This window comes from Aethalodelphis obliquidens, unplaced genomic scaffold (assembly GCF_003676395.1).
Source record: "Aethalodelphis obliquidens isolate GAN/ISIS:26980383/991018 unplaced genomic scaffold, ASM367639v1 scaffold47, whole genome shotgun sequence".
NCBI lineage: Eukaryota > Metazoa > Chordata > Mammalia > Artiodactyla > Delphinidae > Aethalodelphis > Aethalodelphis obliquidens.
Window position 1 is genome coordinate 11,383,018 of NW_020837991.1, and position 21,723 is coordinate 11,404,740.

The 21,723-nt window shown below is 49.4% G+C and overlaps 1 protein-coding gene across 3 annotated transcripts in view; it reads left to right on the forward strand.

Moving 5' to 3' along the window:
• The window catches only part of CCDC93 (CCC complex scaffolding subunit CCDC93), an 86,626-nt gene that overhangs the window by 59,670 nt on the left and 5,233 nt on the right, over positions 1 to 21,723 (forward strand). Inside the window, exons 13-24 of one of the 3 annotated variants that reach the window (XM_027082593.1) lie at positions 1,531 to 1,593; positions 5,143 to 5,216; positions 6,317 to 6,398; positions 7,203 to 7,274; positions 8,523 to 8,576; positions 10,073 to 10,135; positions 13,384 to 13,492; positions 15,471 to 15,553; positions 17,537 to 17,574; positions 19,144 to 19,228; positions 20,680 to 20,771; positions 20,907 to 20,925. In XM_027082593.1, the coding sequence (XP_026938394.1) occupies positions 1,531 to 1,593; positions 5,143 to 5,216; positions 6,317 to 6,398; positions 7,203 to 7,274; positions 8,523 to 8,576; positions 10,073 to 10,135; positions 13,384 to 13,492; positions 15,471 to 15,553; positions 17,537 to 17,574; positions 19,144 to 19,228; positions 20,680 to 20,771; positions 20,907 to 20,925 (834 nt within the window). Of the gene's footprint in view, positions 1 to 1,530; positions 1,594 to 5,142; positions 5,217 to 6,316; positions 6,399 to 7,202; positions 7,275 to 8,522; positions 8,577 to 10,072; positions 10,136 to 13,383; positions 13,493 to 15,470; positions 15,554 to 17,536; positions 17,575 to 19,143; positions 19,229 to 20,679; positions 20,777 to 20,906; positions 20,926 to 21,723 lie in introns of all 3 variants that reach the window. The other 2 variants (XM_027082594.1, XM_027082595.1) reach the window with 2 other exon arrangements.

A 21,723-nucleotide genomic window follows, 5' to 3' on the forward strand; every position in this document is an offset into this window, starting at 1 on the left:
TTCCTGGTGCTTCAAGAGTTAAGTCATTAGAATTTCAAGAGAAAAACAAACTTTCTCCAGAAATGCCCTCATCTACTAGTGACACAGACAGGTTAATAACAGTCCTCATTGCACAGCTGGCACACTTTGAAAAGCAAGAAGCCAGAGCCCCCTGCTTCCCTCCTCTCTCTCTCCTGCCCTCTGCTTGAGGTGACTTCCTGAGTGGCCTGGCTGGAAATTCATCAGTTGTGGAGACTGGTAACTAGAAGCACAGTTTAAGAGTAATGATTTTTTTTTTTTTTTTTTTTGCGGTACGCGGGCCTCTCACTGTTGTGGCCTCTCCTGTTGTGCAGCCCAGGCTCCGGACGCGCAGGCTTAGCGGCCATGGCTCACGGGCCCAGCCGCTCCGCGGCATGTGGGATCTTCCCGGACCGGGGCACGAACCCGTGTCCCCTGCATCGGCAGGTGGACTCTCAACCACCGCGCCACCAGGGAAGCCCAAGAGCAATGATTTTTGAAGGTGACATAATTCTTAATAGGTTGCTTACAGGTTCAAAGATGGACTGAGTTGGGAATTCCCTGGTGGTCCAATGGTTAGGACTCCATGCTCTCACTGCTGGGGCCCGGGTTCAATTCCTGGTTCGGGGAACTAAGATCTCCCAAGCCACACGGCACAGCCAATAAATAAATAAATAAATATTTTTTTTTAATGGGCTGAGTTATTTTGAAATAATCGTTGAGATACAAAATACAATTTCTCATTGTTAATTTGTACACCGGTAACAACCAAAGTGTCTGATGAGTCTAACTGTGGTTTTCTACCACATCCCCTTTTCAAAAGTAGAAATGTACAAACGCTTTGAGCTTTGAATGGAATGTTTTCAGATATCTAAGTTCATAGACAGCACGAGATATACCTTTTTTGTAAGGAAAAGGGAAATGACATTTTTGAGATGTAAGTTTACGATTGTATAACTTGGAGCAGTAAAGGTAGTTCGTTTTCTTTCTCCTCATGTTGAAGTCCTGAATCCTTTCTTCTATCTGGCATTGTTTGCCATCCAGTCAAATTCTATGGTAGATTCCTGAGTGTAGCAATGCAGTTTGTATCCTGTGAACGGGATACGTGGACCATGTTCTTTATTCCTTCTCCTCCTTTTACTCCTCCTTCCATCTCTCTGTTCGTTAACTGAAGTGATTGTAGCCATACAAAGAAGTCAGACCTGAATTTGAACCCAGTCCTTATCAGTTATCAGCTACGAAACTTTAGTAAAGTAACTTAACCCCTCTGAGTCTTTATTTCCTCCTATGTTAAATAAGGGTAATGTCTTCGTCCATTGAATGTAGTAAGGATTCACTGTTAGGATTTACGCAGAAAACCTAGTATATCACCTGACATGTAGTTGGTGCTAATTGAGTCAAAAACGTCCATATTTGTTTAGTTTAAATCTTTCTGAGCTTCCATTTTCTCATCTGTGAAATGTGGATACCTCCCAAATCTGTGCCATTGTGAGGCTCAAATGAGAACAGATGTCTTTTATCTTTCGTTTACAGCTGCAGGCAAGTCGTACCAACCTACAAGCCAGATATGAGGAAAAAAAGAAAACACTGACAGAGGTGAGCAGGTTTCCTTCCTCCATGGGTCTTGTTGGTAATCGTTTGACCTGCAGCACTGATGGGATGCCTGCATCATCAGTCCGTGTGGAGGGGTCACCATCCCCTTCTCAGGGCTCAGGTCCATCTGGGGACAAAGGACAATCACATGGTAGCGCATGACTCGAGCCATAAGTTTATCCACACTGCCATGTTCTAAACGATCAGAGTCTGGGTGGGAGAGGTCGCCGTGGGCTGCAAGGGTCCGGGAAGCTTCCTGAGGACAGTGGGCCTGACAGACAGGCAGGGCGGCCACGTTGAAGAACACGGTGGGTCATTCACGGCAAAGGGCCTCTGCTCCAGAACACTGGATTCCATGAGAGAGAGGAGGTTTCTTTTTGTGAGATGACACGACTACAGAGGGTATAATTCGTTGTTCACAATTGCCGGTGATCTCCTAGGCGGAATGGAAGAGGGGCTGTGGGTCTGTTTGACCCTGTGGTCCGTGTCCTGACCCAGATGGCGACCGTGCGGTCCTCCATCAGCATCACAGCATACTTACCTCCCACTGGCGACTGCCTCAGAAGCCAGGCGAGGAAAACAAACATTTGTGGTACTAGCTCTGTCATGCGAGGAATTTAGTTCTTTTTACTTCTGTCCCTCTTTCCACGGAAAGCGAATCCTCACCTAGGTCTGAAGAGCTCTCCCCATTGTGATTTTCGTGCTCGGGCTACAGCTGTACTTTACAAGGGCCTCGCTGCGAGGGCCCCACCTAGTGCTTTCTGGACCATGTGGAAGCGGGACTGGCCTTCAAAGGCATCTCTGAAGCCAAGGCAGTCCCTTTTTTTTTTTTTTTTAATTTCGCATGAAATTTGCCCATTTAAAATTGTCACTTATCCAGCAGTATGCAGCACTTAGTTCACTGCTTTGCTATAAACCTGACAAAGCTTTGTAATTCTGACCTGGACTGGTGGCTTCAGTTATTGTCAGAATGTTTGAAAAGGGCAGACGCAAGATGACAATTAGAGGAATTTTTTAAAAATTCTTTCTAAAGGTGCCTGTGTTGCATTTGGACACATCAGCTTTCTTTACACTGTTCTGTGACTCCATTCCTTCTGGATTAGATGGCAAACTCCTGGGGTGGAATCCCTGCAGCTGTCCTACTTTTCATGCTACACAGTCCCTGGCTTGAAGTTTGCCAAGTCATGGATCCATCTTTCTATAACAATCTGGAAGAGATTAAAGGCAAAACATCTTGATATCAATTTCCCTAAACACTTAACTGTCTTAGGATATAAATCCAGAATGGTTATCAAGTCACTTTTGGTATTAAACACTAAGTCAAATATTTTTTGAACCCTGTACATGTGCTAGAAAGGTGGAAGGTATGAGTTAAGTCAATAGTAGGAGATAGTCTTCCTGTCCTCACGTAATAGTAACAGCTAACATTACAGTGTGCTGGGTGTGCTCTGGGCACATCATTTGTATTAGTCATTGAATCTTCATAACAACCCTGGCAACACACTGTTGATATCCCTGTTCTGCAGCTGGAGAAACTAAAGCAGAGGGGCCGTTCAGATTCCACTGCTAACAGTCCGGCACCACTGACCTCTTAGCGAGCTTGCTGTCCAGGAGGGCAGTCAAACTAATTCCCATCTAGAAAAACGGGAGGCTCTCCAAAACCTAGTGCTGAACAGCTTATAGAGAAGACAGATTTGGTCAGAATCCTGAACACTGTGAACCTGAATCAGTAATGAGCTTTGCCTTTGGGCCTCAGTCTTCTCATCTGTTCAAGGCAAGGACTGGGCAGAATGAGCACTCTGAGCCCTTTCATGCCAGTGTGCCCAGGTTTTACCTTTTCAGCAAAACCTGCCTTGCAGGATAACCTAGTAGCACTGGAAAACAGGGAAGATCTGCCTTCCCAGTAAACTTAGGCAAAGTGAAGCAGAGCACGGAAGGCAGAGGACAGATGGGAGCCCTGACGTGTGGCCGGGGGATGGGGGCTGCCGCAGGCCCCTGCGTTAGCGGAGGCCCCCAGGTTCTAGCCTGTGCGCTTTCAATTTCAGCAATCACAGCTTTGATTTTGTACGTGAGAGGTTAATTCTGTTTTTAATGTGCAGGATCCTCTCCTGCCTCTCTGAGGGCATTGACTGTGTCTGAAGTTTTTCTTGATCTATAAACTATTCCTTCAGATCAGAATTCATTTGTTGAATTGAAACATTTTTTATGGTTATATCTTTCTTCAAACGTTTGATAATTCTTCATGGCGTGCTTACTGTTGATTCTGAAACTTTCTGTGACCAACTGTATGGGTTCTGTGTCCATTTGGTGCAGTGACTATTCTGGAAGGTTGGGTCCCACTATTTGGTGGGATCAGCCGGTGGTACCTGATGTTTGGGGCTGGGGCACTGTCTCTGCTGCCGAGTGTTGCCAGCTCTCTGGGGGCTGCCCTGCCTCTGGGACCCTTGCGCCAGCCCTTGGGTTAAGGGAGCCAGGCTTCACTGCGTAGCCCGCTGGCTCGTCCTGATACAGACCCCAGCCCTGCACCCCAGGCCTTCCTGCGTCCTCTGGGTCCACACGGCAGTCCTCCACAGGCCCTTCCTGTCTGCTGCCATCTTCCTTGTCCCCGAGGTACCCACCTCCTGTGATCCAGCAGAATCGCCTGGACTTGAGGCAAGAGGAGCTTTGCTGCGGCTTGTGTTTGGTCTTCCATTTTCAGCTGGAACTCGTAGAACTTCTTTAACTTGTTTTTTTTTAATGGGTAACCCATTCACATGGTTCAAAATTCAAGAAGTATGAAGGGTGTCCCCCTGTAACCCAAGCAAACAGCTACTCTCTCCAGAGGGTAACCAGTTTCTTGTGAATCTTTTCAGAAAATGTTCATGCATGTACAAATAACATGTAGGTTCTTTTATACCTGTGTACATCCGACATGTACATTCCTTTACACACATTGGAAGCACATTGGAATCATGGTTTTATATGTTGTTTTCTTCAACCAACAATAGATGTTAGAGATCATCATAAAAGAGCTGTTTATTCTTTCTTTTTTTAATAGCAGCTTAGTATTCTATTGTGGGATAGATCTGCACACCTTAAAAATTAAAATCTGAATTTCTTTAAAATTTCTTTTTTAAAATCCCCCAACTGTCTGACTCAGAAAGAGAAAGTGGAATTTTTCAAGATGGGAGATTTAACCCTGCCCCTGTCAAGCAGCCATGATAGTGGTATCCTGAAATTGAAACCCAGGTCTGTCTCTCACAGCCACTGTTGTTACTTACCTCTTCCTACTGAAAGACACCTGCTGTCAGCGTTACTTTTGGCTTTCCACCCATTTGCTGCTGTGATTTAAAGGTATTGCCTTTAAGGTCTCATTTACCAACAGAATGTGTCAAGAAGGGTCTGGTTTTGACCTTTCCATGCTGTCCCTCCACCCCCATCGTCTTCCTCTCGTCCACCTATTTTCTCAACATACAGCCAAATCCAGTGGGCTGTCAGGAAAGGGGTGCAGGTGTGAGCCGGGAAGGAGAGGACATCTCCTGTCCCCACAACGTGCCTCCTTGTCTCCCGCAGCTCAAGAATTATGGTGAGAAACTGGACAAGGAACAGGCCGCCCTTGAGAAGGTAGAAGCCAAAGCTGATCCAAGGTAAGAGGTTTCAGCATGTGCTTGTTTTCTCCGTGAAGCTCTCTGGTGGTTTGAGCACCGGGCTGAGGAGCTGGGGGTCATTGCTGCTGGCCCCATGCCGCTCAGTTACTTCACCGCTGATCTGGGCCGTGCCTGTTGCCCAGGGGGTTCTGAGTTAGCCTCCTCTTCCCCGCCCCCCAGTTCCCCCTGGGGTCAGGAACAGCTCAGTTTGTGTTTTGTTTTTCTGTTTTTAAAAACTAAGTAATACATTCAAGGTTCAAAAGGACGTGAGCCGAAACGTCTCCTCCCGCCCTTGCCCCCCTCCCTTAGCGTCAACCATGGTTACCAGCACACATTTTAGCCCTGTCCTTTGGGAGTGAAGGTACAGTCTTTTTTGACCAAGACACAGCTGCTGGGTTTTTGTGTTTTGTTTTATTTTTCAATCAATTGTATTTAGACCATTTAAATTAAATATAATCACTCACATTTGACCGTTTCAGCACCAAACTGTGTGGGTGGTGAAATCTCCCAAGTGTCACTCACTTGAGTGAAATCATGACGTAATACATGCTTCAGGCACAGATGGAGCAGTTCTGGGTTTGGTGGACATTTTTAGCCAAGAAGTACCTACAGATTACTTGGCTTTATGATTAGAAACCCTCTTTTCATGAAGTGGAGCAAAGTACTATTAGACACTTGACATTTTAAATTTCAAATTAGTGCTTTTAATGACCTTAAAACTCGTTTCCTTTCAGAAGGGAAATGAAAAATAGGAATTAAAATTACGATACTGTCTGTGCTCTGAGTCTGTTAAGTAATCAGTATCATTAAAAATATACAGTAATCTTGAAACTCCTTGTTGTTTCTGCAGCTGACATTTTAATGCTGAATTCTGTAGTGTTTGTTTGGATGTGGCCTGATGGACTCAGCTTATAAATGAATAATAATGTCATTTAAAGGGTAGTCATAACCATTTGTGGGAAGCCCATTAGACACTCTTGGGAGAGACAAGGAAATTAAGAAAGAAATCCCTTTTTATCTGGGGTCTCGGTTTTCCCCGTGATTCATAAAATCATAATAGTTTGTTTCAAGTCAGTCATTTTTTGGTCTTTTCTTTTCAGCATCCTGCAGAACTTGAGAGCCCTCGTAGCCATGAATGAAAATCTGAAAAGTCAGGAACAGGAGTTTAAAGCACATTGTCGAGTAAGTGTGGCTTGGTGTCGGCAGACGTTAAACAAGATTCTTGTAAAACCTCCTGCTCTCCCTCTCTTGCGTTGCCGAGAGTCCTGTCCAGGTGCGGTCGGAAAAACAGGCTCACCAGGCGGGTACGTGGCAGTGTGTGAGAGGAGTAGAGGACTATGGTAGGTGCCCTCTGAGGACCCCGCAAGTGACTTGGGTGTGCCAGACCCCCAGACCGAGAGCACAGTCTAACAAACGATATTTTCTAATTTCCAAATGTACTGAAAAGAAAAGTCTTACAAAGTGCGAAAGGCATAGCATCTTAGGAGACCAGGGCCGCCCTGAAAACCTGGCGTGTCTGTGTGTTGCGTGATCTGCCACGTGAGACCTCGTGGTCCAGTAGCGCCAGAGCCATCCGGAAGCTGGTCTGACTTGCGCAGGGCCGTGTGGCAGGGGAGGAGTGCCTTGGTGAGGCAGGGCTCCGGGCCGCAAGGTCCCAGGAAAGGTGGAGAAGGGTCGGCACCAAGAAGGCGGCTTGGACTGGGCTCTAAGCCACTCATTCATTCTGTGTCCCAGGGGTTACTGCGAGCCTCGCCTGCCCTTTAGGAAGAAAGGCCCCTTCTGACTGAGGTACAGCTGCCTGTATCCTCCTGAGTTAACCTTCCCAGGCTGAAAATCAGGGAGGGGTCTGGGGAGCTACTGCCTAATGGACTTTCTGACTCCACGTGAACTCACGAAAAGTGAAAAAAAGACTCTAGATCAAGGTAAATAATTACCTCCAATTACTAGCCTGTCCAAATCTTACAAATGTTCATGTTACTTTTAAAGGAGGAGATGGCCCGGCTGCAGCAGGAAATTGAAAACCTGAAGGCTGAGAGGGCTCCAGGCAGAGATGAAAAGGTACGGGCTGTGGAGAACTGCTCCAGTCTGCTGGGGCTGTGTGACTTCCACCGTGAAAGGATTTCTAGAGGACTCAACAGCGCAGAGTCTGGTGCCGAAAAAGACCAGACTTCCCTCAGCCTGGTCCTCTGAACACACATTTCTCAAATAGTTTTCTTCGATATTTGTCCCTGTCCTTTGTCTTCCTTCTGTGGGTTAAAGCACCCATAGGTGTGGCCAGCAGCAACTCCAGATAAGAATTAACGGGTCACAAGCCCGGCTGCCCCCTCTGTTAGGGACAGGGTGTTTGCAGGAGCCCCCTGAGCTCTGTTCCCACTCGTCCCATTTGCCTGTAAATTCTGTGCCAGTTTGCTCATTTCACCCTGCACTCCTGCCCGGGGACACAGGAAGGCAGCAGAGAGCAGCACGGGATGTGAGGTCAGAGCTCTGGCAGCCCGGGAGCATCCCGGGCTCAGGAACACGGCCCACTGGCTCTCGGAACAGACGCCTTGACCTTCCAAGGAGCTAGTGTGGACAAGGACAGAAAAATAAGTCTGTTTCTCTCACCAAATTAGATTGTAGGGATCGCTGTGGTTCGTCCCTTCTCACACTCTATTCAAGGCTTATTTGCTGAGGCTCCCTGTGCTTAAGATGTGAGAGCTGGTTGTGGCTTTGGACCTCATCGACTGCACCCTCTCTCTTGGGGAAATGGGGAACTTGGGGCTCAGAGAAGGGAGGGGACTTGTCCAAGCAGCCAGCATGAGTCCAGATGCTTTCCACCGGGGCTGCGGGGAGATGGGCCTCAGAGGTGCCACCTCCCTGTCATGATGGGTTGTGCCACTCCAGCCACAGCCGTGAAGACTGGCACGGGGATAGCAGAGTGTGGCCGTGCAGTGGGTGGTGTCCTGGGACCACCCACCCACATCCAGCCTTTCCAGTTGTTTCTGAGACTTTGAGCTCGGAGGCTCACATGAGCTCCGCAGCCTCTGGGTTTGCACAAATCACAGACTTTCAGGATGGCATTTCTCTTCTTAGCAGTCACACCTTGTTAGAGGGATTGACTCACATTCAAAGACAGAGTTTAGCTTGTTAGTGTGTGGCTGACAGGTATGTAAGAACAATTTAAAATCTGGGGCTCGTGTGCAGGCTGCGCCCTGTTCAGACGTGGTCTGCCCATCCCCCCCCACATCTGGACCCTCAGCTTCTCTGTCCCATCCCTTTCCTCAGAAGCATTGTTTTTCTTTTTTTTTTTCTTTTTCCTTATTGCAGACCCTCTCTGGGGGAGAGCAGCACGGTGCCCTAACCCCTGCCATGACGCACAACGTAAGTACCTGCTCATTCTCAGGACCGCCGCTGTCCTCTGCGGGTGTGGCAGCTTCTCACGGTGTGGCAGCTTCTCACGCGTCTTTTCGTCCTGTCTGCGGCCACCTCCTTGTCTTCAGGCTCTCAGGGCGTGGCTCCATCTCGTGCATCCGCCCCGTGGATGGAGCAGGACCTCACGGGAACGGCCCTGACGGCCGGCACCTGGCACAAGGCATGCTGTCCCCACCCTGGCATCTGAGCCGGGAAGGGGACAGGCCTGCGTGGTCCACACATGCCCGTCACAGCCCAGGCTCCGAGGGGCGAGCAGTGCACAGGGAGAGAGCTCTCTCTTGGGGGACTGCGTTCCAGGGTCAGCAGCCTGTAAAGGGCTGGGTAGTAAATATTGTCACCTTTGTGAGCCAGCTCCACCGTGGTCGTGGTAGTCTATAGATAAGTGAAAGGACATGGCTACATTCCAGTAAAACTTTATTTACAAAACTAGGCATAGAGGCGAAATTGACCCAAGGGCTGTGGGATTTAGCTGCTGGGCCGTAGTTTGCGGACCCCTGTTCTGAGTTAAACAGGTGCTTCTAGGAGAAAGGAATAGAAAAGGAAGAAGAGAAGGAAGAGAGAAACAGGAAAGCCTCTAACATTCTCCTCCTTTAGGGTTTCTCTTCCCTTCGTGCCCTCAGAGGCTCCTAGAGAGTGAGCCTCTGGCCTCCCATGGTGAAGGCTGTTGAGGTTTGCCTGCAGCTGAGCCCCACGGAGGAGCTGGTTGTGTGTGTGTGTGTGTGTGTGTGTGTACACACACAGTGGGGAAGGGGCACCTCTGACACTACTGTAGCTTTCCCCAGTTCAGCAAACCATCCAGCCATGTCTTTTACCCCATTGGGTTCAGCGAGGGGCTAGTTTCTCTCTTTTAATTCAACTCTGTCCAAAGGGCCTTTCTGCAGTGGTGGAAATGTTCTCTGTCTCTGCTGTCCAGTGTGGTAGCCACTAGCTGCATGTGGCTACTGAACACTTGAAACGTGGCTAGGGAAGTTGAGAAACTGAATATTTTTAAGTTTTAGTTAACGTAAATTTAAATAGCCGCTTGTGGCTGGTGGCTATCGTATTGGATAGTGCAGGTCTAAATAGAAACGTAGGAAGCAAGCCACCATCACCTCCAAACACAGAGACACAGAACCGACAGGCTCTTTAAGTCACGGTTGTCTTCTCCTCCTCGTGGATCTTTTTTGGTGCGGGAGGAAAGGGCACATGGACTTGAGGGATACTTCACTTAAGAACCCTGGATGCAGCCTGGGTCCCGGAAGAAGGAAGAGTTGTCATAAAGTGATGTGAAAGAGTGTCAAGGGTCTCCCGGGACTTAGGACCCGACCCTGAACTCGGCCATTTGAAAAAAGGAATTTGGAGCCTCAGGATGAGGGAGATATATAAAAACTGTCCAACTTCAAAAGATTTCATCAAAACATGAAAATTTCCTCTTCCCAGATAATTGTGTTTCTTTCCAATTTCAGGAAGACCTAGACAGACGGTACAATATGGAGAAGGAGAAGCTTTACAAGATCCGTTTACTACAGGTGAGTGAAAACAAGAGCCAGTAAATGCCTCTAACTAGGCTTGCGTGCCTATAGCAGAGGTAGAAAGCCTCAGCATCTAAGAGCTGGAGAGGCTCGGGAAAGCTGCTGTTCGCTCTCCTATCTGGAGTGTAACTCAGCGGATTATGTTGGTTATAACACCTCACATTGGTATGTTGTTTCACCATCGTCTCGTTTGATTTGAGGTGGGTGGAAAGTAGCTATTAGCCTCATCTTCTATGTGAACAAATTGACTCACATCTGTGAAGTACAAGCAGCTGGTAAGTGCCAGAGCGAAGGTTAGAGGTCTAATGTTCTTGTCCAGTACTTTTTTTTTTTTTTTTTTGCGGTACGCGGGCCTCTCACTGTTGTGGCCTCTCCCGTTGCGGAGCACAAGCTCCGGACGCTCAGGCTCAGCGGCCATGACTCACGGGCCCAGCCGCTCCGCAGCATGTGGTATCTTCCCGGACCGGGGCACGAACCCGTGTCCCCTGCATCGGCAGGCGGACTCTCAACCACTGCGCCACCAGGGAAGCCCTTTTTTGTTTTTTTAATTAAGAAAATTTTATTTACAGTAGAAAAGAATACTTAGGAATATATTTAACAAAAGAATTGTAAAACTTGTACTCTGCAAACTACAAAAAATTGTTAAAATGTCCAGAAGAGGCAAATCTGTAGAGACAGAAAGTGCATTAATGCTGCCTAATGGTGGGGGTAAGGGGTCGGGAGACATGGGAGTGACTGCTGATTGGTACGGGTTTCTTTTGGGGTGATGAAAAAGTTCTGCAATTTTAGGTAGTGGTGATGGTCGTACGACTCTGTGAGTATACTAAAAACCATTGAATTGTATACTTTGGGTGAAATGTATGGCCTGTGAATTATATCTCATAGCTGTTTAAAAAAAAGTGGGGGGGGGGGAGGATAAGGTAGATTTAAAAATATGTGTTCTTGTCTAGTACCTTTCCCCTAAAATTAAGTGCCCACTTTAGCTGTCTTAGTTGATAACCTTAGGGGTTTGTGAGAAGGCCATCAAATATGGGGAGTTTTAAAGTTGGCTCTAAATTCACATAGATCAAAATTACGTTATAGAATCTTTTACGTTGCCGGATTCTGGCTCATGCACGTTCAAAAGCCAAGAGTTAACTTGTGTTGCACTTTGGCCCGGGCCTTCTCTCTGTTCTCTGGGAAAGGAAGGCCAGGTTCTGGGGGGGAGCGGCCAAGGGGCCGCAGGGGCCAATGGGACCCTCTTTCTCCTTTCTCTGGCCCGTGCTTATTTTGCTGAGTTGTTGGGCTAAATTCCGGAGTCAAATTTGTCCTGATACAAGGACACTGTACCAATCTTAAAGAGACACAGAATTAAATAAAATCGGGACAGGACATCTGCATACTTGGAAACTTTTTGACTGTGTGCTTACTATGTATTCAGTGTTGCATTAGATCCCAGGAATAGTAAACGGGATGCTCTATCTTCTGGGAGCCGGCTGGCTGTTTGAGAACCAAGATATGTCCATATACATCAAAGTACAAGGGGGCTTATATGCGAATTGCATACTACAGGCTGGAGACCTGGGGGTCAGTCACACATACTGGCTAGAGGGAAGGTGCAGTAGAACCCTAAGCCTGCTGAAGCCTGAGCCAGGGCTGGGTCAGTGAAAATGGACAGAAATAAACTGGCAGGTGAGAGGCTGAGCAGCTTTATCCATGGAACTGGGGATGGGTTAGAGGAAAAGTGGAGTCGAGGATGGTGGGGGAATCTCTGACTTGGGCAATAGTGTGGATCCTTGTGTTATTCATTGAGCAAAAGCCTAAAGGAGAAAGGATAGGGCTGAAGGGGATGGGAGTGTGAATAGAAGTGTTAATGAGACCTGTTTAGGGCTTTTAAAGGTCAGGGTACTCACCCCAGTAGGAATAGTCTGGGCTGGAGATCTGGGGGTCAGCGCTGTATAGGTGGTAACCTAGGATGTGAAAATACAGGCTGAGAAGAGGGAAAGAAGGATTCTACCAATGAGGGTTGAGACCAAGCAGGCAGCCAGAGGCCCAAGGAAGACAGGAGCCCAAGGTCTCGTGGCAGCTGAACAGAGAGCTCAGGGGAGAAAAGGGTCAGTGTTGCCAGAAGTCAGGAAAGCTGGAAGCTGAGAATCTCCATAGGTGCAGAGAGAAGGTCTGTGGTGACCTTGGCGAGAGCGGTGCCAGTGGGTGTTGGGAGCAGCCCGCGGCAGTGGGTTGAAGGGTGACCGAGGGGAGCGGAGGGGTCAGAGGCACTGGGGTACGTTGCTTTCGGGAAGTTGTGCTATTAAAGGGAGGAGAAAGATGAAAGCTGAAAGATGATCAGGGTTTAAGGAAGGGCCTTTCTAAGGATGAGGGACTTGAACATATTTAAATGCCGATGAGAAGAAGCCAGTAGAAAAGGAGAGGTTAAAGATACAGTGAAAAGAGTGAATGATTTTATCTTTAGATTCCTGAGAAAGTATAGGAGCCAGAGCCAGAGCAGCAGGCACTATTTTGGTTTGATCACGACAGTTGATAGTGGATTTTGCGCCTGGAGGGGTTTTTGCGTCCTAATGAATTAGAGGTCCCCGTCTGCCACTGTGATAAAGTGGGCCAGAGAAGGGGAGGACAGAGAGGCACAGCAGAAGGGCAGCGCTGAGACCGTGAACCTGTGGTGGGAGCTGGGTGGCCCTCTTCAGCGCTGCCCCTTGGGGAAGCCGCCCACCTCGGAGCCCGAGGTCTCCCCTGCGCCACGCACAGCCCTGCCTCCCCAGATGCACCTGGAGCAGTTCAGCTAGAAGAGCCCAGTTCGTTTCACAGGAGGGGGAAAGTGCCAGAAAGCTGCTTTAGGAGGAAACTGTAGGAGCTTTTCAAACACGCTAAGGGATTTGGGATGTGCATGGAGGCAGCAGGGCAGCATCCCTTGTCATCTGGGAAGCACTTCTGTTTCCTGGTCCCTGCCTGACGCTGGGAATCAGCTGCTCTGGAGTCCTTGGGGGCCTGGTGGGCTGGCCGGGGGCACCATCCACACATGCCCTCCTGTTCAGAATCCTCCCTCCGATCCATTATTTTGACGCCTTCGCCCTGTGTTGCCGGGGGAGTCAGGGTCTGAGACGCGTACCTCAGGCCGCAGCCGCGTCGGGTGCCTGCCTTCCAGGGTGGGTGTGGGCACAGGGTGGGTGGCGGCAGTGTTTTGCCTCCCCAGAGGACACGTAAGGCCTTTCACCAAACAGTGTTGTCTCCCCCTCCCCTTTTGCATCTAGGCTCGAAGAAACCGAGAAATAGCAATTTTGCATCGCAGGATTGACGAAGTGCCCAGCAGAGCCGAGCTAATACAGTATCAGAAGAGATTTATCGAACTCTACCGCCAGAGTAGGTGCATCGACCACACACAAGCTCCCGAGGCTGACTCTGCGGCGGTGGGGGGTGGGAGGGCAGGAGGCGCGGAGTTCTGTCCCACTTCAGCGTGGTGGCACCGTCCATGAAAGCCACCCCTGGGGAGGCCCCCAGCTCATCGTCAGGCCCACTCACTTCACATAGCCCAGAAGCCCAAGAGAAACACCATGGAGCTCTGACTGCCCTCTCCCTGGACAGATAGCTTAAGCTGATTGAGCTCTTAGAGTGATGCCTCTAGCCCACCCTCATCCCTGTCAGTCATCGCGCTCCACTTTCCAGCGTCACACGGAACCTCGCGACCCCGGCATCTCTAGATCAGCCTTCGCTCATTGTTCTTCTCCTCTGCAGACCTTCTTGCTCGTGTGGTCCTTGCCTTTAACAGCATCACGTTCACCCAGGGATGCAGGACTGGGTCTCCCTCAGCCTAAATCAGTGAGCACATCTCGTCAGGCTCAGAGTGACACTCAGAGCTGTCATTGCCTTTCTCTTCCCAGCACTGCTGCCATATCTGTTCTCCCTGGCATCATAGCTCAGCCCAGTGAGCCTTAGCTGGTCTGCAGCCCCTTCTGAGTCTGTCATCCACCCATCCAGTCATATCACTTCTCTCCAGTGACAAATCCTCAGGCGCTTCCTAGACCCACTGAAGAAAGCCTCTCTCCTTATTCTGCCCAGGACCCTCCCCAGTCTAGGTGGCCTGCCTGAAGGTCCCGATTCCTGCCTGCAGTCCCCACTCTGCCCTCCTCAGTGCACACGCTGCCTCTGACTACATCATGCACTTTGACATCCTAGGCCTTGACTCCTGTTAACCTGTGCCTGGGACCCCTTCTTCACTCTTGCTAGACAAAATCCTTCAAGGCCCAGCTCACATCCTCTGTAAACAGATCCTGGACCATCACCCCTTCCTTAGGCTCCCACTCTTGCTTGTGTCCTGGGTACCTCAAACTCAACACATATAAGACTGAATTTGCCTCCCCCTCCATCTTTCCCCTCGGCCACTGGGATCGCTGTCAAGCCAAGTTAGACCCCTGTCTTCTCTGCTGTAGCCACCTTCTCATCACTGCCCAGAGTCTAACCCCTTGTCTGCACTCCTGCCTGAGGGATCTTTCTCACACAAAATTTGATCATTTTACACTCTTACTTTAAAAGCCTTGATATTTAGTAGCTCCCCCTAACTGGATGGACAGTCTTCAGAATCCTAACTCCTGCCTCGTCTGGGCCACCTGGCCCCCCTGCAGTCCCTGTGCCCCTCACCCCTGTGAGCTGGTCCCAGGCCCAGGAGGCCAGTGCCCTACAGTTCCCACTTGGAAAACTCCAAGTCTTCTTTCAGAATATACCCCAGATTTTCCCTTGAGACGTTGGCGTCTCAACCATCCTTCCTGGTTCAAGCCGGAGCACTGTCCCTGCTCAGAACATGCGTCCAGACGCACGCTTCCTTTCACGTCTTACCCCACCACCCTGACGTTTTATGCGGTCCTCACGTTTGACTCATGATCAGGGGCAGGTGTCAACGCAGTTTCTCAGCAGAAAATAGTTTCTGCCTTAAGTTAAATCTTTCTCCCTAAGCACGGGGTTTACAAAAGCGAGCCGGCTGTGGCTCCTGCCCCTGAGGAGCGTGGGAAGGGAGGGAGCCACACAGACAGGAAGAGCTGGCATGGGGCCGCTTCATCCCTCTGCCTTCCTCCCGGGACCCCTCACCTGGAGGACTTCGGAGAAACCCGCGTCCCGCACGCCGACAGGGAGCTTCCGCTGGCTCCTCGTGTCGGCGGGCCCGTCTCGGCTGCCACGCACATGCCGTCGGCCTGCGGCAGCCCTACACCGGCCTTTGTGCCCCGTGGGGCTTCCGCACAGACGGCACTGGCAGGTCCGAGTCCTGCAGCACCTCCGCGGGGAGAGGGTACCCGGGATTGTTTTGATACGTTTCCTCACTCACCTGCTGGTTGCTTTGCATTTGCAGTCTCAGCAGTGCACAAAGAAACCAAGCAGTTTTTCACTTTGTATAACACCCTGGATGACAAGAAGGTTTATTTGGAAAAAGAGGTAAGAGCCTTTATAGAAAGAAGAAACATAATCAGGTGAGCAGCTACCTGTGCTGTCCGCCCGGGAAGTTTGCACGAACCTGCTGTCGGGATGCCTTCGGCTGAAGTGGGAAGAGCACCTGTCGTGTGCCCAGCGCCGACTACAGGGTCAGAAAGTGCCCACGGTGCAGGGTGGGCAGCAGTTGTATGGCGCCTCGCGAGCGACGACGTCATAAAAAGAAACATCCTGGAAGCTCGAGAGGTGCAAACGGAGGAGGGCCTGCAGCTGCTGAGACTTTAGTGTGAGTTTTAGGGGAAGGAAAGAGCCAGCTAAAGGAAATGGGGAGGGGGGGCTGTCAGGGTTGTCAGGGGGAAAGGGCGGTTTAATCATCCGCGGCAGACAGAGGCGTGAACTAAAAGAACTGTGAGAACGAAAGCGGGAGTGGAAGGGGTGACCAGGGCAGCCCCTCCAGGGCAGATCCGCTGGTGGTCAGGGCCCTCGATGGAAGGCAGACGATTGGGGCAGGTATGCAGCTGTGTTTAGGAAAAAGCAGCGCTGTCTTCCCAGCGGCAGCACGGTGTGGTGGCGGCAGCAGGCACCCTGGACTCACAGGGGTTTGGGTTTTAGTGCGGCTTTATCTTCCTCACCTGTAAAACGGGGAGAACTGCAGTGACGGAGACAGACCGAGGCAGTGCCTGTGAAGTCCCTCGTATGTGGTGATACGTATTAGCTCCTGCCTCCCCCTCCCCTTGAGGGTGACAGAACCTATTTTTATTTTATCATCATCCTGCAACCTGCACTAATTACCAGTCTACTAGGAACAGTATTACAGACGTGTCTTTTACCTGGACGCAAATGGAGGCATCAGTGAGTACTGTCCTTGACCGCCTATTGTCAGTCAAACCAGATCGATGTCTCTCCTCCGAGATGCACTCCTCGAGGAGGGGTTGGGTTCTGTTTTCTCGGTATCCAGGGCCGTACACAGTAATGGGCACAGAACAGGCATCTGATAAACGCGTTTGGGGGATTTACGTCAGCCCTGGGGGTAGCTCTGCTGCACACCCTGGCCTTGGGTTCTTCCTGCCTGGTGAGGGAAGACGGGCAGCCCCTCCTGAGGAAGCCTCGAAGCCCACTGACCTTCCTTCATCAGCAGTGTTTAAAGTTGTTGCATTCTTTTAAGAACGAGGAGTATGCAGGGGGGTGGGGCTATTTAAATTCCAAGCCATACTAATGCGGTTAGAAGTTTGCATTTGGATAAACTGTACATTTTATCTCAGGTCTATTTATACCTGTGATATTTTAGCTTTCAACATGCCTGTGGAGTCATAAGGACAAGAATATCACCTCCCTTTTACAGAATGTGACCCTGAGCCCAAGTATAGTAAATGCTCAGTCCTGAGCTCACAAGCCAAGTCAGTGACAGAACCAGAAAGAGGACCTAGGTTTCTAGACTCCAGACTCACAGGCCTGCCCTGGATGATCGCCAGGACAGGTAGAGAGTCCTAGGTGCGGGCTATGGCGTTTCTAGGGGACAGGGGCCTTGAAGGGCGCACCCCCGTGGAGGCTCTTAGGGCCGCCCGGCAGCTGGCCGCATTGGCAGAGACTTTGTGGGAAGGAGTAGAACGGCCACGGTGTTCTCACCCTCCACGCCCACTGACCCTCTGCTGAGCTGATGGCCCTGAAAATAAAGGGCAGTGTTTGGTGAGATCGAAAGGGCTGTGGTACAGCCCTAAGAGCCCTAATGTTGGCTTAGGCTTCCCAGCTGGGTGTTGGGTTCCGTCATTCCTGTGGTCATGGCTGTGGGAAGGTAGACAGACGCTCTGGGGGAACTCTGGAGGTGAGAACACGTTGCTCTTTCTTTTCATGTTACTTGCATCTGTGCGAACAAGGTGTGTTCATCTCAGAAGCAGCCTCCAGAGACACGTGGCAAGCTTGCGGTGGCTGGGGTCAGCACAGGCGTCTGTCAGCCTTTGCTTTGTGTTTTTGTTCTTCTTTCCTCCCCAGATTAGCCTGCTGAACTCAGTTCATGAGAACTTCTCACAGTAAGTGCTCTCAGCCCTCCTCCCATCGGTGGCTTGTGTGCCCTGCGCTTTTGTTGGCTCGCCTCTGCCCGATCGAGCAAGGCCCAGCGCTCAGGATGGGATTCTTACTTACGCTTTCACCCCTGCTGCTACGTGCGGACGTGCCTTGGTTTACGCAGAGCTTGAGTTCTTGCAAAAACTTAACGATACAGTGAATTTTAAAACACACCAAGGAGTAGCTTAGGGAAAAGGTGAACTTTCAAATAATTTGACTGTGCCTAACTACTATGATTTCTTCATAGATTACTTTTGTCCTGCTAGGATGAGATTAATAACATTTGTTTTTGAGCACATAGAGATGCTTTAAAATTTAGATAACGAGGCAATTCCCTGGCGGTCCAGTGGTTAGGACCCTGTGCTTTCACTGCTGAGGGCCCATCTTCAGTCCCTGGTCGGGGAACTAAGATCCCACAAGCCGTGTGGCGTGGCCAAAAAATAAAATAAGATAAAATTTAAATAATGAAATAATCTATATGATTTTTTAAAATACTTTTCAAATCTGTGGTAGATTTTGGCTTTTAAGTCATGTGCATACTCTAAACTACTTTGTTCAGGTATAAATAATGTTCTCCAAAAGTTGGATGGCAAGGCCCATCTGTAGCCAAATCATTACCAGCCCTCAAGCATGGCCATTGGCCTGCCCGCCATCCGGGCAGCCCCAGGCTGGCTCTCCGTCCATCAGGCTTCCTCTCCTTCCAGCACAGGTCTCTGCTGTCCCCTGGCAGGTGACCAGCAACTAAGATCTTAATGGATAACAAGTTGTAGACTTTAAGTTTCATTTCTAACTAAAAACAAACAAAAATCCTCACAGCCCCATTTAATATTCAGATTCAGTTAGTGACTTAACAACCTTGTGACATTTCTGAAAATGGTTCCTTCATCTTTATCCCCTGATCATTGAGAGAAGCTGAGGTTTGAGTGTTTTTGTGGCCAATTCTGCTTTCTCTCAGCCTGTCCTTTGGAAGAATTCTCATTCTTGTATCCGTGTGCTCTGATCCTTCTGGTGTCATTTCCTCTGCAGAACTGGAGGTGAAGGGGCAAGTTTTAGGGCATCGCTTCTTTAGCTGCTATTCCTGGAAACAGGACCAGGTTTCCCAGCCTGGTTTTAGGAAAATCTCAGAAAATGTCTCTCAGTCTCGAACAGTGCCTCTAAATCTGCAGATTTTTAAAAACTAAATGAAATTCATTTCTTAAGCAGAACCTGCCATCGTTCAGAATTTAAAAAAAAAAATTGTTAATTTTAGTCACGTTTTATTTTATTTAAGAAAATATGTATTAGTAAGAAAACTATAGGGAGAGTGGGAAAAAAAGATTACTATTCAGTTACAAGACCAAGCTAATGTTCATGCCTTCCTCAGAGTTTAGAATCTTTGGCTGCCTGGAATCTCGGGGGCCCCACGGGTCCATCCTGCCTTGCAAATGCCTGCTTGCCTCTTGGGGCATTATCCGGGTACAGGGCTGACCCCTCGGTGCCTCCCCTTTTCTGAGAGTCCTGTTTGCTGGTCATACCTCTGCTGGTCTTTCTTTCAGAGCCATGGCCTCCCCTGCTTCCCGGGACCAGTTTTTACGTCAGATGGAACAGATCGTAGAAGGAATTAAGCAAAGTCGAATGAAGGTCAGATGGTTTCCTTTCTGTAATGCGGCCAGGGTTTCACACTGATGATGGAGAAGGCCCTGGGGAAAGCAGGCCTCTTCTGTTTGTCCTGGGAACGTGCTCTCGATTCTGAAGACACATCTTCAGTGTCTCTGCAAGGGGTCCCACCAGGCCTCTGACCCTGCAGTGGGCAGGCTAGCTCCACGGGCTGCCCGCACTGGTCGTTCAGAGGCTGCTCTTAGCAACAGCTCTGTGGACGGAACACCTGCCATGTGGCAAGCACTGTGCTAATCCTCCTAAAGCCCTCTTAAGTGAGTGGGGTTCCCCCCACTTCACAGATGAGGTAACTTTCACCAGCAGGCCTTCTCTCTTGCCCAGAAACACATCCTCACTGGCTCTTTGGTTCCTGACATTCTACCGTTAGGGATTCATTCCTTAGCAGCTTAAGAGCATTTTAGTTTCCAGGAACCCCCTGTAAAAAGTGCAAGTAATTGCTGAACTCTGCTAAAGTGAGAGGATATTGAGCCTCAGAAGTCAGAAGAGAAAAGAGAGGAACTGAAGAGGGGTGTGGGTGCTCCAGAGATAGCTTTGCAGAGAATCATCCAGACGGGGCGCAGCGTGGGGATTTCCACGCTCTGTGGCTCTGCACGGGCACACTTTGTCGATAGGAAAGAAGACTTGCTGATGGTCTGAAAGCCGGGCACGCAGCCACAGCCTCCCACTACCATAGCCAGACAAATCCTAACTAGTGCTTCCAATGTCTCTTGCTTTTGGTCGTGTTTTTAAAACGTATCACACACCTGGTCCTCGGGCACGGCAGTGAAACCTTCTGGGGACTTAGGGCATCTCCTCTCACAATCCTGGGGCAAAGTGGTCTGATGAGGGCAACCAGAGTGTAAACACATGAAAGGAAGGATTGCCTGTAGGACCTGTCCTAAAAATCCACTCATTCAAGCTGCCTGTAATCCCATCTCACCAGAGATGAACTGCGGGCAAAAGCTCACCATACCCCCTTTCCCTGTAGCAAAATATTCATCTTCCTATTAAGCACGTCAGTAAAATCATGTCAAAAGAGCAAAAAAAAGAAAAAAATGTGTCACTGGTGACAAGACTATTCAACCTCAAAAATGAGGGCAAAGATGAGGCAGCACCTGTCCACGTGCGTGGATCCTTACCCAGGGCGGACAGGCTCTCTTGCAGGAGGGAGTGGAGTCCCTTCTTGATGATCTGGGGCGCGAGGGAAGTGGGGGGCAGAGAGCCTGGCCAACCACAGGCCTATAACAACCCAACCTCAGTGCGGGGACCTTTCCAGCTGCCATACTTGTCCTCAGGGAGATGCTTTTGCTCATAGTAAAGAACAACAGGAAGTTACTGGGGTTTTTTCCCCTTTGGCTTCCCCTTTGATGACTATCGGATGCATTCTTGGGGAGAGAAATGGGCCCGACCCCTTCATTCTCTCCATCCTCCCCCAGGCTTCATGGCGAAGGCACCTCAGTGCTGGCCAGCGAAGGAGGCAGCCCTTGTGCCCGTCCCGCCCGCGAGGTGGCCGGGCACCAGAAGCATGGTCAGGTGCCAGGGCAGGGTGGGCTCTCTCCTCTCGTGTCTGTCCTGCTGGTGGCTGACAACAGCACCTGATCTGTAGCAGGCACCCAAGAACTGTTTGTTTTAAGTGAATTCATTCTGTTGACTCCAAAAGCAGTTCTCAACAAGGGTTCCAGGTAGGGTTTGAATAATGACTGGCACTTGAATGGAGTAAGTCTGCTCTGCAGAACAATGCTCATTTGGATGGATGTCTTTTGTTGTGTTTATTTAAAGGAAACAAAATCACAGCCCTCCGTATCTAGGTGTCATGATGGGTCCCGCTCAGATAGAGGTGGCAGGGGAGCGTGTGTACCCCAGAGCTCAGGTTTCCCCGGAACTGGCAGGTGAAGGGTGTGCATGGAACAGACGAGCAGTGAGTGCAAGTAATAGACTGGGTGTCCATGGAAGAGTTGCTGAATAAAGAGGGTACTGCCTACCTGTTTCTTGTGAAATCGTTTATATTCACACGCACAAAGACTCATGACAGGAAGTCCCCTACGAACGAATTCCGTTCCGAGAGCACATTCGTAAGTCCAATTTGTTCTGAAGTCCAACAGAGTCGGCCTAGGTACCCAACTAACACAATCAGTTATACAGTACTGTACTGTGATAGGTTTATAATACTTTTCACACAAATAATACGTAAAAAACAAACACAAAAAAATAAAGAAAACATTTTTAATCTTATAGTACAGTACCTTGAAAAGTACAGTACAGTACCAGCTACATCACTGCTGCTTTTACAATTGCTTCCGGACATCCTGGGCTTGAAATAAAGATACTGTATTCTATACAGTACTGTACAGTAAAGTACACAAAAGCACAACCACTTGTAGAGGATGCACACACATGACAGTGTACGCCGGACGCGTGAACTAACTTACGTGATTGGACACGCAAACGCACGTTCTCATCTTTGAAAGTTCACAACTTGA